Here is a 13,593-nt window from a genome sequence, read left to right as displayed (position 1 = left end):
TTGAGGCCCTTCTTTGTGCATCTCTTCCATGAGAGCTTTGGAGGGTGGCAACACGAGAATGGGCCTTTTCTGCAGTGGCTCCCCATTTGTGGAATGCTCTTCCTAAGGAGGTTTGCTTGGTACCCTCATTACACACCAGGTAAAAACATTCCTCTTTAAACAGGCCTTGGGTTGACTTGACACTGAATATCCTTTTAAATGTGCTGTGGAAGGGGTTTTATTGGTTTGCCTGTGTCCTAAGTTTTGTTTTGTATTTTATATTTTTTATATTGTAATGATATGTTGTGTAACCTGCCCTGAAATCTACAGGTGTAGGGTGGTATGCTAAATAAATAAATACATTATTTCAATGCAGGGGCTTTTCCTTGGGCAATGGAACAATCTCTCCATCTCTCCACCATGTACCTCCCTAAATTCGTTCTGGGTTTTCCTTCAACCCTCCAGAGTAGATTTGAGACTGGCGAGAGGTGATAGGGAGGGAAGTCCTTTTGTGCTAGCATAAATACTTAATGCATACTGCCTATAGCTTTTCTTGGACCAGCATTGACCTGTGAGCAAGGATGAGAGACAGGGTCAAAACTATCCCTAAAAAGGATTGTGGAGATACATGTAACATGTAGGTGAACCCAAAGACTATGCCAGGCTTCCTCAACCTCGGCCCTCCAGATGTTTTGAGACTACCATTCCCATCATCCCTGACTACTGGTCCTGCTAGCTAGGGATCATGGGATTTGTAGGCCAAAAACATCTGGAGGGCCAAGGTTGAGGACTATGCTGTTTGGTTCAAGCAAGATTTCTACCCATTATTAACAAAGATAATTAAATATTTAAGCAAATTTAATATACTGTAAGGAAACACAAGGGACAAGGACTCACAAAAAAATTCCATCCACACAAAAATTGCAGAGGACGTGATTGGCTTGGGTTGGTTGATTTATCTTGGCTTATTAAACTGAGGTATGAGCCTTTTACCTGTATTCACAGGCCTCTTATTTCTGCCCTTTGCACAACTCATGATCAAACCATGATGAAGTATTGAATTAAACATAGTTTCCTGTTTTGTCCTAAGTGGGAAAACATGCTTACCAGTTTCAGACAAGCAAGGATCTTAAAGCAATTCCAAACCATGGTTTGAAATTCTGCTTCTTACTGAAGCTGGTTAACTATAACTTCCCAGTTGGGCTGAAATGGTAAACTGTGATTAAATTCCTGGTTTAATCATGGTTTATAACAAGCAAGGAGATATGGGACTGATGTGCTGAAGAAGAAAAAGCTTGTTCATATCTTAACTTATGAAGCCAAGATATGATTATCCCAATGCAGTATCTTAATCTTCCATTCCTTGCTCAAACCTGTAACATTAAGGGTAACTCAATATCTGCATGCTCAAATTTAAAGAAGCAGCCTATTTTTATTTTTAATCCTGAATTTCAACATACATTGTTGGAAGAGAGTTTCTTTCAAGCTTTGATTGCCAGTTAAATCCACTGCTGGATGTGCATCTAGCCCTTGGGCAGATTTCAAAGCAACAAGATGATGCCATAAAAAAGACAAAAATCCAATACAGCTCTATGGGGGGTAAAAATCAATGGAAGATTCATCATTTGCTCCGACATGTGAACATGTTTCAGAACCACCATAAGCCTCTATTATTGGGACAAATATGGGGGCTGATGGCTACATGAACTACTGTATTTTCAGATTTCACTGAAATATTAGAATACTAGAATATATTAGGATATTTTACATTTGCTTATAATCTTGAGACACCCAAGTTCAAATCTCTACTCAGCCAGGAAGCTCAATGAGTGACTCTGGGCCATCTCTTAGCCTAACCTGTCTCACAGAGTGGTTGTGATGATAAAATGGTGGAGGGAAGAATTATGTATGCCACTATAAACTTGGAGGGAAATTGGAATGTAATTGTAATAATAATCATATGTTTGGGGTTATAGCAAATACATGAGATTACAATTACCAGAGCAGATATGGAATTTAATGAATTTTATAGTATAAAACAGAACTCTTGATGGTGCCTGCATCACTGAGATATGCTCACTTCCCAATGAATGCAGACATACAACAACAAATTTAACATTAAGTAATAAAGATTTTCTAACACTTTCGTTCTCCATAATAGTGACATGAATCAAGATAGAGATTGTGTCCCTTTGAATAAAGTTGTAACACTCTGCATGGGATCCAATGGCGCTTGCTTCTTCAACAACATGAACTCTAATATATCGCAGCTGTGTGCAACAGCTAAGAAAATTCCATGGATAAGAACACTGAAAAAAGACCTAATGCAAAGCATCTGTGATAACAGTCTCTTGGGAGTAGATACACTAGATGAAGGAAACATGCAATAAATACCAGAGGAATATGCAATGAAATACCAGGCTTCAGTTTTATGGCTCACCATCCAGCATGCACAATTATCTGCCTTTACAAGGTATCTTGTTATATAGGAGGAGCTCAGGGGAGAGTGGGGGACAAAAATGGATGACTTTGCTATTTTTAGTTGGCACGTTAAATTCAGTGACAGGTTTTACAGAGGATTCTGTTTCCTATGCTGTAAATTAGCGGGAAAAAACTCAACTTGGGTGACCCACTGGATATATAATGCCAACAGTCAGAGTTTTACATGCAGATATTAAGGGGGAAAGTCTCAAGAAACAAAAAACTAACTTACAGGTTGGGATGAAACATGTTGCTATCCACCTTTGAATTACCTTAACTCTTGTATCTTTTCAGTAAGACACCTTTTTTCCTGGTGGCTTTTAATAGTTAATATAAACTGGGGTTATAAATTGGGGCTATTGTGCTATGGTCTATAGTTTATCTCGATGATGGGGGTTTTTTTGCTTTAGTATTACTATGAAATTGATATTTTTAAAGTTTTTTATATTGTACTTGGATTTGTATTTTTGTAAATACAAAAAGTGGCCTATAAATCCATTAAATAAATAATAAATTAAAACACTGAATTTGAGAGCTCATTTCTCAGGCCTGATTCACAGCCATTTTCCAGCATTTGAACAACAGCGATCACCATGAGGAGACAGATTCACAAGACAATAGTTGTACAAGTTAGGTCTTAGAGAAGCGAAAGAGTCTCTTATGAAGGAAGGAGACCAGCTTGAAGACGATGTCATTAGAACAACCAGCATAGAAAACATATAACTAAATAAATTAATGGCCAACAGAGCAGAGTTTTTACTACTGAGTTTTCCAAGAGAGCCACCAAATAGTCAGATATGCAATGAAATACCAACCTTCACTTTTATGGTTTACAATTCAGTGAGCGATTCCTGTACAGTGGTGCCTCGCAAGATGAAAAGAATCCGTTCTGTGATTTTCTTCGTCTAGTGGTTTTTTCGTCTTGCGAAGCAAGCCCATTGACGGATTAGCGGATTAGCGCTATTAGCGGCTTTTAGCGGCTTATCTGCTGATCGGATCAGCTGATAAGCGGCTTAGCGGCTTAGAAAAAGGGGGGGGAGGGAAAAAAACCCAGCAGGAACTTGCAAGACATTGCCGTCTTGCGAAGCAAGCCCATAGGAAATTCGTTTTGCGAAGCATCTCCAAAACGGAAAACTCTTTCGTCTAGCGAGTTTTCCGTCTTGCGAGGCATTCGTCTTGCGGGGCACCACTGTACATACTACATAGTAATGACATTGAGCTTCAACTCTCTTATTTATCATGGTGCTAGGAAATTTTATTCTAAGGGTGAAGTAATTGGATCACTTCTTTTCTAAGAAGCCATCGTTATTACAAATGAGAAGATACCACAAACTGATACTACAAATTCACTTTCTCTTCTTACCCATTAAGATATATGTTGCTTAAATTCGGACATTCTTCCAGAATTTGATGCCCAGGCTGAAGGCCAAGATGTCAAGTCACTGACCAACTCAAGACAATTTACTTGATTCCCTCCACAGTCCTTACTGTGACTGGACTGGAAATTCCATTAAATGCTTATTTATGAAAAAGAATAAAACTAACCATGTCTCCCATGTGCGGCTGGAACTCAAACTTCATGGGTGGGCAGAAGACATTGTTGCACATCTCCATGAGGCGCTGCTTGTCGCTGTTAGCATCCAAGTTCTCCACAGCATTCTCAATGGCATCCAGGCCCTCGTGCTTTGATTGTTCTAAGTTCAGCTCTGCTGACAGGAATGTCCTGAGTGCCCTACCGAGGCTGGCATGATATCCCAGGTCACAGCACTGCTGGAAAATAAAAAAAAGAAAGAAAGGCCATCTGAAACTCAAGAAGCTCTACAGGACACAGAGGTTATAATTTATCAATGTTTTTACATGCATTACTCAACACGTTGATTTCGGCCCCAGAAGGTCCAATCCGCTAGACAAGAAACATGAAACTGATGTCCAAAGCTGAGTTATGTTTGCACTAAAAGCTTAAAATCTTGTTTAATAGTTACACCATGTTTAAAAGTTACACCATGCAGCCAATTTTGGATTGTATCAAATTTTCTCATGTAATTGAGCACGTCTTAAACTGGCAACATGGGTTTCTGCGGCTGCTTATCAGGTAGAATCAATGAAATGGACCCAGCTCAATTAAACAATCTAGAACTCTCTGCTTAATACTGATCTGCCTTACCAAACCTAACTCATGCTTGCATTCTGGATTGGTACCATTGTGTGTACTTCTCTCCTGCTCTCTAGTCTTTCAGACTCACTCCCTCTCTGGTTGTTGGTCCTGACTGCTTGGTAATTATGTTCATCTTGCAACTCTGATCTGTTTAGCCTGGGTGACCTGATTTACCAGCTCCTGCTCGTATCCTAGCTGGATTGCTGCTGTTTCTTTTCCCAAATTCCAGAAAGCAATATGGGCTTAGGCTCCTCTCTAAATAAACTGTACTTGTTGGGGACAATGGAGAAGGGTCTCTGAAGAGGATCTTAAGTAAGTGCTGTAAGAAAACGGACCTTCTCAGTGGCAATGACCAAGCTTTGCAATGCCCTTGGACATATTTGCCTGACACCAACTTTGTTAACTTTCAGTTACTAGAGTTAAAGTCCACATGCCTTTAATGATATCTATTTGGAGACTCTATTGCGTTGTTTTCAATATCTTGTTTCTACTGTTCTATCCAGGAGTGCCAACTTCAATAAAACGGGGGGGGGGGAGAGCCCCACCCTGCATAATCAATCACATGACACAGTGACACAGGCGGCCCCCTCAAATATCTTATTGGTGGGGTGAGGGCTCCTCAGCCCCTAGGAGTTTGCTCCTATGGTTCTACCCACTGCTTTGGGGTATATGAGATATTAGGGGAGGGGTAGTGCTCTTTCTGGGGTAGTTTGACCACCTTTCCCCACCCTGTACTTAGCTCACACCTGTGGCTCCTAAAAGCTGTCAGCATGTGACAGCACCCACACCCAGGGAATAGCTTTGGCTGGCTTGCTAAACCAGGTGCGGATAGCCAATGGGTCTCAAACTCTTGGTGTGTTGAGGACTTCCCCTGCATGTGAAGACAGGCTCCAGCAGATTTAGAGTGGATGAGACCAATAGCAGTCAAAAAGGTGGTTTCTGCATGTGCTGTAGAAGCAAGTGAGGGGCAGATGGGGTTCGTCAACCTGGAAAGGTAGCCCATCTAGGAGAAGGAAAACTCTGGTCCTCCACTGCCTTGAGGGACATCTTTGGGAGAAGAAAAGGCTAAGGAGCAAACCCTACACAAATCAGGTGTGGAGTGCTTAAGATAATTGGATGGCACCTTGTATGACTCCTTCCAGAAACTCCTGCAGCCAAGCTGGTGCCAAACCTCTGTTTTCCTTTGGACCACATGAGGGAGGCTGGGGGTGGGGGGTGGTCCTCATCGTTTGGGCAGCCCTAGGCCTCCATATCCACTGCCCAGGCTTGAGTCCTGGGGAGGTCACTTCAGTGCTGCTAACACAGCAGTTTGAGTTCGCCCCTGGAGGCATACTCAATTGTCCCTTGAGACAGACAGATGCCAACAACAACATTCAACTACTTTTATTGTCAGCTTATCTTACTCCTGTACTTTATTGTGTGAAGGGTAGGAATGCAATATATGAAACAAATACTAAAATTTTCACTCAGATTTTGCAGATCTAAGGAAAGAAAGTGAAGAAAAACTTTAAAAAGGAATCCCTTTAGTCAGGCTCTTGCTGCACCTCTGACAACTTTAGCATATTGTTCATGAAAGCCAATCTGCTATCCAAACCAAATCATATTACTTATGAGAAAGAAGCTCCTGTCATTTCTTCATCAGAAGCAGATTTGATTCTCCCACCCTCTTAAAAGAAATCAGTAGACCAAAATAAAAAGAGAGTGAGCGTGAGCAAAAATTAAATATGCTAGGAAGCCATCCAAAAGGAGGAAGAGCCCATCTGCTTGATGGATGCCCTCCTCTGGAACTGAAATCAATAGACTCTGCTCCTCCTGCATAATTATTTGGGGCATGGGAGAGGCAAGGCATGAAAATAAATGGGAGAAAAAGAAGGGGAGGACGGAAAAGGGGAAAGGGAAGGAAAGAACTGCAACCCGAGCCACCTTCCAACGCTTTTGAAACAACTCTTGCCATGGCCTGCCACAAGATGCCTGGGTACAGTGCCAAGAGGCTGGGGAGTGTGGCAGGTGTCGAGCTCTTACAAAGCAGCAGCAGCAGTTGCTGGCTTTACTGGAAGCGCACAATGGAAGGATGTTCAATTTAATCAAGATGCACAAAGACCAAGCACAAAAACAAAAGCAGCTTGATTGAGAATTTGCACATGCAGAGGGTGGTTCATTGGGTAAAAAAGCTGTTCAAGCAGTTGCAGCTTTGCTGTCACTCTAAAAGTCCATGTTTTACACAGCGCGACTGGAGGGCAACTGGCTTCCAGTGAGAATTAGAACCCTCTTAGGAGGTCAAAACTTAAGAGAAGCACATGGGTCAATCTACTATGAATCTCCCATTGTGGATGGATCTCCCTTGGATGCAATTGGCAAAATACATCCACAGTATTTGGATTTATCTTTATAAGGAAGACCAGATAGTCAGTCTCTCTCTCTCACTCTTTCTCTCTCTCTCTGTGTACCTGGGTGCATGTCTCCATCCACAGAATGAAAGAGGAAAACAGTTATTAATATTTTATAAGCCACTTCCATACGAAATCTGGAGGATTATATTAAGACAACAGCAATGTTTTCCATCTTTATAGCAACTGTTGGCAGTAAACATTTTTCAGCACTCCTTCCCCATCCATAACATTTACAAATGTGCAAAATAACATATTTATAAGTGTGTCTGTCTCACTGGACTTTTCTAGGTTATATAAATGTTTGATGGAAACGTTCTCCAAGGAAATCAATGTTTTATAAGAATTTAATGATAGCTCATCCAAATTCACTTCTCAGCGTGACAGCTGATTAACCCATTACTAGCTAGGAGACTTTAAAAGTGCTAACCTGGAAGGCCAAAGGCCAAGAAAATACTCTGCACTTCAAAATGCAATTCAGAACTCCATAGCTGGTCACTAGGGAAAAAATGCTGAAGAGAGGGGCCATAATGAGTATAAACGCAGCAGTGCTAGATACTGTGAATGGCTAAAATAAATCAGTACTAGGAAGATCTCAATTTGTGTATTTTATTTTTTACCAGTAGTTCTTAAGCATCACTGATGGGAGGAAAACTCTTCAGGTTTGCTTGTTTTCTGCAGGTAAGCTTCTATTCTTTCCTTACCACCACCAGACAGGAGGATGCCTGAACAATTATGCAAATTAAATCTTAATGGCTGCATTTGTCTTCTGTGGCAGTCAGCCAATAAACTATGCAGGGGAGTCATGCACACCCCTCCACTGCAGTTGCTTCCTGGGCTAAAGAGACCAGCCTCTCCATCCACTGCAGTGCCACAGACTGGATGAATATCAATCTATCTCCTTACTCATCAGGTTGATAATGGAGCAAGGGAGGGTTAAAGAATGAGTTAATTCTCCATAAGTTGGTACAAAAACGGTTTTTCTTTAAGATGCAGTTGTAGAGTACTCATGACTGTCTTATTTCTGTTGCTGTGCAGAATGATGGCTGTGTTGGATCAGAACCTCCAATTTACAGCATTCTGAGGGTGTGAAGAATTTTGGTGGTGAATTGTGTAGAAGAATTGTTGGAGACAGAACTGGAAAGACTTGCAAAGCAGAAACAGAAGGCTGAAGTTGCAGGACTGTGGCAACTTCGAACTTTTTGAACTTGCTGAGAACTTTAAGCAACGACTCTGAAAGTTGAAAACCCTCTCTGGGCTCAGAGAGAGAAGCGTTCCTGAAGCAACTGTGTATAGTTTGTGTGTATAGTGCGTTTTGTGTTTACTAAGTAAAACAACCTCTGCTACACTTTGTCTGCTGTGGGAAGTTTAATTGCATTGCTGAACTTCTAACTGTGCATCGTCACCCAAAAGGTTATTACGTACAAACATCCAACAGAGAGCAATCTGCATCTGTAGCCATGATCACCTCCCATCATCCCTGGCTATGCTGTTTGGGGCTAATGGGAGTTGTAGTCCAGAAACATCTGGCGGGCCACAGGTTGTGCACCCCTGATCTAGAGGAACACTGGCTGGTACTCTGCATTTCCTCAACCTATTCACACCATATTGGGTAGGTGGGGTCTGGGCTTTGGTGGGCCACCAGTGAAGCTTGGAGGGCAACCTCTGCTTCAAAACAGGAATTTTAAGCACCCAATCAGATCGGGATACAAATCTGGGGTCTCAGTGGGCTGGATCCAGACTGAAGGTAGCCACACCTGCTGTAAATGGTACTAAATAGTAATAGTCATTATAAAGCAATAAAATGCCCAGTGCATTTGGCTGATGACAACTTTCCTCAAAGGGCATTGATAGCACATATAAATAAATAAAAGAGCCATAATTCAGATAATTATAAACAAAGATTGAAATATTTTGAACTGTTCTAATTAAGTTCTTGTTTTCTCTGTAATTAAAAAGTGGATTGTAGTGTGCTTGCATTACTCTTAATTTCTTTATCTTGCTAATTCCTTCCTGTTTTTGATGTACTATAAAGATCCATAGACTGTATTTTTTAATCAAGTGTGCCTTCTTTTAAGAACTTGATTATGTTGTAAATCCTTTCATAGGCCTGTTTTTCCAACAAGGAGGTTAGAAAGCTTCATTTTATATATCTATATCTTATCTATCCAATATTTTGCAGAACACAAGTGTGTCAGATGACCGTTTATATTATGATCAGTTGAGGTTACAAGGTTTATTCCATGTTTAATGAATTTTATTGTCATGGGTTGTTCTACTGTAATTACTGCCCACATTTATAAACATAACATTGCCATTCATTTGTGATTGTATTTCATTTTTATGGAAGCCACTTTGTGAGGACATTTGTGAGCTAAGGATGCATCTCTTTCCCCCTTTGCCTTTGATACCTGAGATGAGTGTTTTCAAGGCCCATCTCTTCATGTTACCTTTTAAACTGTTTTCTTATTAATTTTAAATTGTTGTAAGCTGCCCTGGAACCAGTTTGTGAAGGACAGGTAACAAATTTACTAAATATTTTAAATAATTTGCGAAGGACAGGTAACAAATTTACTAAATATTTTAAATATTTTAAATTTTATTTCCATCATTTTATATTTGTTCTTTCAGTGCTGTCATCTACCAAAAAGCAGTGAGCATTTTATTGTTTTGCCTCTCATTTTCCTTCTTTCCTTCTCCTCGCCTTCTTTCTTTTTATTCTGTGAAATACCCCACCCAAAACCAAGAGCTGGTGTTTAGGCAATATATACATAATACCAGCCAAATAACATAAATTCTTATCTCAAACTACTTCCTTGCTTCAGTCTCAAGAGCCATCTAAAACTGCACCAGAGATCACCAGCCAAGTTTAAAAGCCACCACAGCAGAGGTTTAGAAATATGATTGGTGTTTTTATATTTTAGGGTTGTCTAGACATAGAGGCCAACATCTCAGTGTCCACCCCAGCAGTTCCCCACTGGAATCTTCACCAGCTTAATGCCAATCTTATTAGCCAGCTGAGCTCTATGGCTGAGCCAACCCCTGCCCCTACACAAGCATCCGCAGCTAGGCAAACCCATTTTTCCATTAGTGCAATATTTATTTAGCATAAGGGATTAGCATCAGTTCAAAGGGTTTCAGCAAATTCAAAACCATCAGGGAATTGTTACAACTGAATGACTGCATTAAAACCTCCAGTTGTTCTGATTAACAATGAATTCAGCCTGCAGTTCTAAGCAGTCCAAGTGCATCTTTCATTGGTATGGGTGGGCTTTTGTAGTTTATGCCTTCTTAATTCTGAGTGGATGGCTTCTGCACAAAGAAGAACAGCATGGAACAGTTAGGCCAAGGGAGCCAACTTTTGGTTTGCTTTTACATTTTTCAAATACTGCTTGAACACTTATTGTTAGAATATGGTTTCCCCAAACATTAAACCTGATTTTTATGCTTACTGTCTCAACAGATTTAACATGTGATGTGAATGCAAGGACAGTAGCACGGTGGTAGAGCACATGCAGAGAGTCCAAGGCCCAAGGTATTGCCGGGTAGGACGACTTGGAGAGACTAATTTGAAACCCTGGAGAGCTACTGCCAATCATTGCAATGAGTAAGATGGACCAATGATCTGACTATGTCCCTCTGTTTCTCTTTTCCTGGCCTGAGTCACCTCAGCTAAGTCACACAACTGTCTCCTGTCTTAGAGCAAATTTTAACATAACAGCACTCACAGGGATGATCCAACTGTATTCTTCTGTTACCTCACCTATCAAAAAATGTTAAGCCCTGGGCCCCTGCTTACCAGCTTTGTGCCATCATATGGCGATGGGAGGGAGCAAAGAGGGCAATTCTTTCTTGGGTGCCATGCCCCTCTACCCCAGGAACCAGTAAGCTGGGCTTTCCGACTGCTGTGGGAGGGGGCAAGCAGATCTGTAGGGGAATTTTCTTCCTTCCGTTTGCTTCTAGGGCACAAATTATAGACCCCCATGTGTCTTGGGCAATACCCCATTGTTGACTTATCCACCCACTCTTCCTAAGTTCTAGGGTTTGTTCCCTTGCCAAGATCAGAGGTGAGCCACCAAGCTGACAGGTCTACGAAGCAATTTTAAACATAGTGCAATATTGTTATTATATATTTATTTATATTTCACCTTTTCCCTTCGACAGGGCTCTGCAAAGCAAGGTTTTTGCCATTGGCACAGCAATGCTGTCAGTTTGTTGACCGATTGCATGGTCTAATTTTACTGTCACAATTCTGTTCTTGGCAATGGGCCAGATTCATATCAGGAGTCAGCAGGGGTGGGAAGCCCACTCCCAAAAGGACAGTCCCCCTAAGGCCCACCTCTGGAGCTGGCATGGTTGCCTCACATCCAAGTCATCAGACTGGTCCATGGTATTGGTCTGGACTGTGGTCATTCCTATATACCTGCCATTCCCATCAGCATTAACCTAGCTAGTGAACTGGGATGGCTGCATCAGCCAACAGCCGTGTTTTCCTTCCCTATGCCCTGCCACACTTTGTGAGCTGTAACCAATAAAGATGTATGGTCTTCTGACTTGACCTCAGCCTACGTAAACCTCTAGCTACCAGACACCTACTTTCCAGCCCTGACACTCCACAGCACAACAGCACTGTAGTTGTTACAACCCCTTCCAAAATGTGCGGCACAATCCTAATTTTCTCAGAAATAAGTCTCTCAATTCAGTGAGACTCACTAGAAGGTGTTATTTAGGATTGCAGAATAAAAGTACTATCAAGCACAGCAAACTCTTTATATAGTTAAAAGGTTGTGACAAATTAGATGGATGAAAGCCTCTCGCGTGAGCTGGCTCTCTCAGCACTCAGAAATAGCAAACAGTGATGCATTGCAGAAACTAATGCTTTTGCCTGGCACCGGTGTATAACCAGACAGCTGTGCCAGTAGAGCAGCCTTAGGGCTCCTGGGGAGAAGCGTCACCCTGTAATCTGGATAAATGATGGCGCTTATCTCAACTCCTTCAGATTACCGCTCTGTGTTTAAAGAAGAGTTAAGGATTTATTAAGGAAATCCAAACGAGCTCTAACAAGATTCCTCCCAACGCATGCCTCAGGGAAGCTTTCTAATGGCACAGAAAGTGAAAATTGTGAACAGACATTGGCAGGGGTAGCTATCCCATATTTCATGGCATTTTACTATGATCGCATCAGCCTTCTCCTTTAGTTCTTCCATTAGTTCCCTGATGTTAATAATCTAGTTGTTTTTAACTCTGACTATAGCTTGTCCCACATCTCCCTTTAACTGTGATCATAATCTGGTCCCATATCCCCCTTTAAACTCCTCAGTCCTTTTGCAACACATTTATCTGCTGTTGGTTGCCTTTGTCTTCCATCTCTGTGCTTTCTGTCACGCCTGGAATGATTTCCTGTTTACTTATCAAGCCATCTCCCCCTCCTCCTTCCTCAATATCCAGCTGCTTATTAGCCCAACCCAACCAAGCAACCCAAGTCTCACCTGATGCTGAAGAGTCAGATTCCGTGGCTTTAGCCAACATTCCTAGACTGTGGTGCCCAACTCTCCTCTCCCATTCTACCAGCCAAACTGACTGCTCCCTCATTCTTGACTCACCTGCTTAATATAGGCTCTAAGGCTGTCCTAGAGTTATAGATAATGTCACACCTGCATATTGCTGGTACCATATAAAACATTAAAGAAAGAAGCTCAGCACCGGCAATTCTAGTACCAGGCACAGCCCCTAGAATATTATCCTTCTCATAAAAAAACAAAAACCATACATGTTCAGAAAAAGCAATGTTAGAGCCCTCATAGACCTCTACCACTTCAAAATGCACATGGGAGAATCAGATTTTTAAAAATAATTCTCAATCTAATGTGTTCTTAAAATCTAGGAAAAGGCTAATCTAAAACATTTTTTCTCTAAGATGCTAGTTTTCTATCGACAGGGAGTTTTACGCAGGAGAAGCACTGAAGCAAATCACTAACTTGCATGCTAAAATTATTTTCTGATGAGGGTGGTACCACATAATTTGTATGAACATGTACATCTCCCCTTAGTAAGTCAAATGTAATTAACATGCATCTCATGCATAGCCTTAAGAAAACAGGATGACTTCACTTGATGCCCTCTAGATCATTCAGATAAATTAAATGGTGGGTGCTTAAGGAGCATTACAGAACAGATCTTGTTTACGTGTAATTCATAAGTACTTTGAAATCAGGCAACAGCCAACATACAAAAGCAAAAGCAAATAGAAGGTATGATTCTAAAACAGCACAACTATTCTCCACCAAGACAAAACAGGGTTTCCTAGTATTGCTAAGACCTGCACTTCACAGCAGAAAGAACAGTAAAGTCCTCCAATAAATACTTGAAGTGAGCATGACCTGTTTGATTTTATGACTGGCTGAACAAGGAACAGTGGAAAGCAGGCAAAGACGATAAATTAATCTGCTTGTTTGGAGGCCCCTTCCCCCCAACCCCCAAATTACCCTTAGGGCTCCCCAATGGCTATTTTTAACTTTGATTACAGGACGCTATTACAGCTGCCACCAAAAAGCAGAGAAAGCAGTGTTCAGCAGTAATCAGCTCAATATA

At 41.3% G+C, this 13,593-nt stretch overlaps 1 protein-coding gene and 1 long non-coding RNA gene across 9 annotated transcripts in view; one reads left to right on the top strand and one right to left on the bottom strand.

Moving 5' to 3' along the window:
• SRGAP2 (SLIT-ROBO Rho GTPase activating protein 2) overlaps positions 1-13,593 on the bottom strand; it is a gene marked incomplete at its 3' end in the record, with an annotated part of 205,565 nt that overhangs the window by 61,346 nt on the left and 130,626 nt on the right. For 6 of the 8 annotated variants that reach the window (XM_082228287.1, XM_082228290.1, XM_082228292.1 and 3 more), the window contains one exon: positions 4,006-4,230. In XM_082228287.1, coding sequence (XP_082084413.1) covers positions 4,006-4,230 — 225 coding nt within the window. The remainder of the gene's footprint in view (positions 1-4,005; positions 4,231-13,593) is intronic. The other 2 variants (XM_082228289.1, XM_082228291.1) reach the window with 1 other exon arrangement.
• The window catches only part of LOC309535379, an 86,999-nt gene that overhangs the window by 52,858 nt on the left and 20,548 nt on the right, over positions 1-13,593 (top strand). The gene's annotated exons all lie outside the window — the stretch shown is intronic.

Source organism: Podarcis vaucheri (assembly GCF_965113315.1).
Source record: "Podarcis vaucheri genome assembly, chromosome: 6".
Classification (NCBI taxonomy): domain Eukaryota; kingdom Metazoa; phylum Chordata; class Lepidosauria; order Squamata; family Lacertidae; genus Podarcis; species Podarcis vaucheri.
The sequence above is the reverse complement of the archived record's forward strand: the minus strand, read 5'-3'. Positions and strand labels throughout refer to the sequence as shown.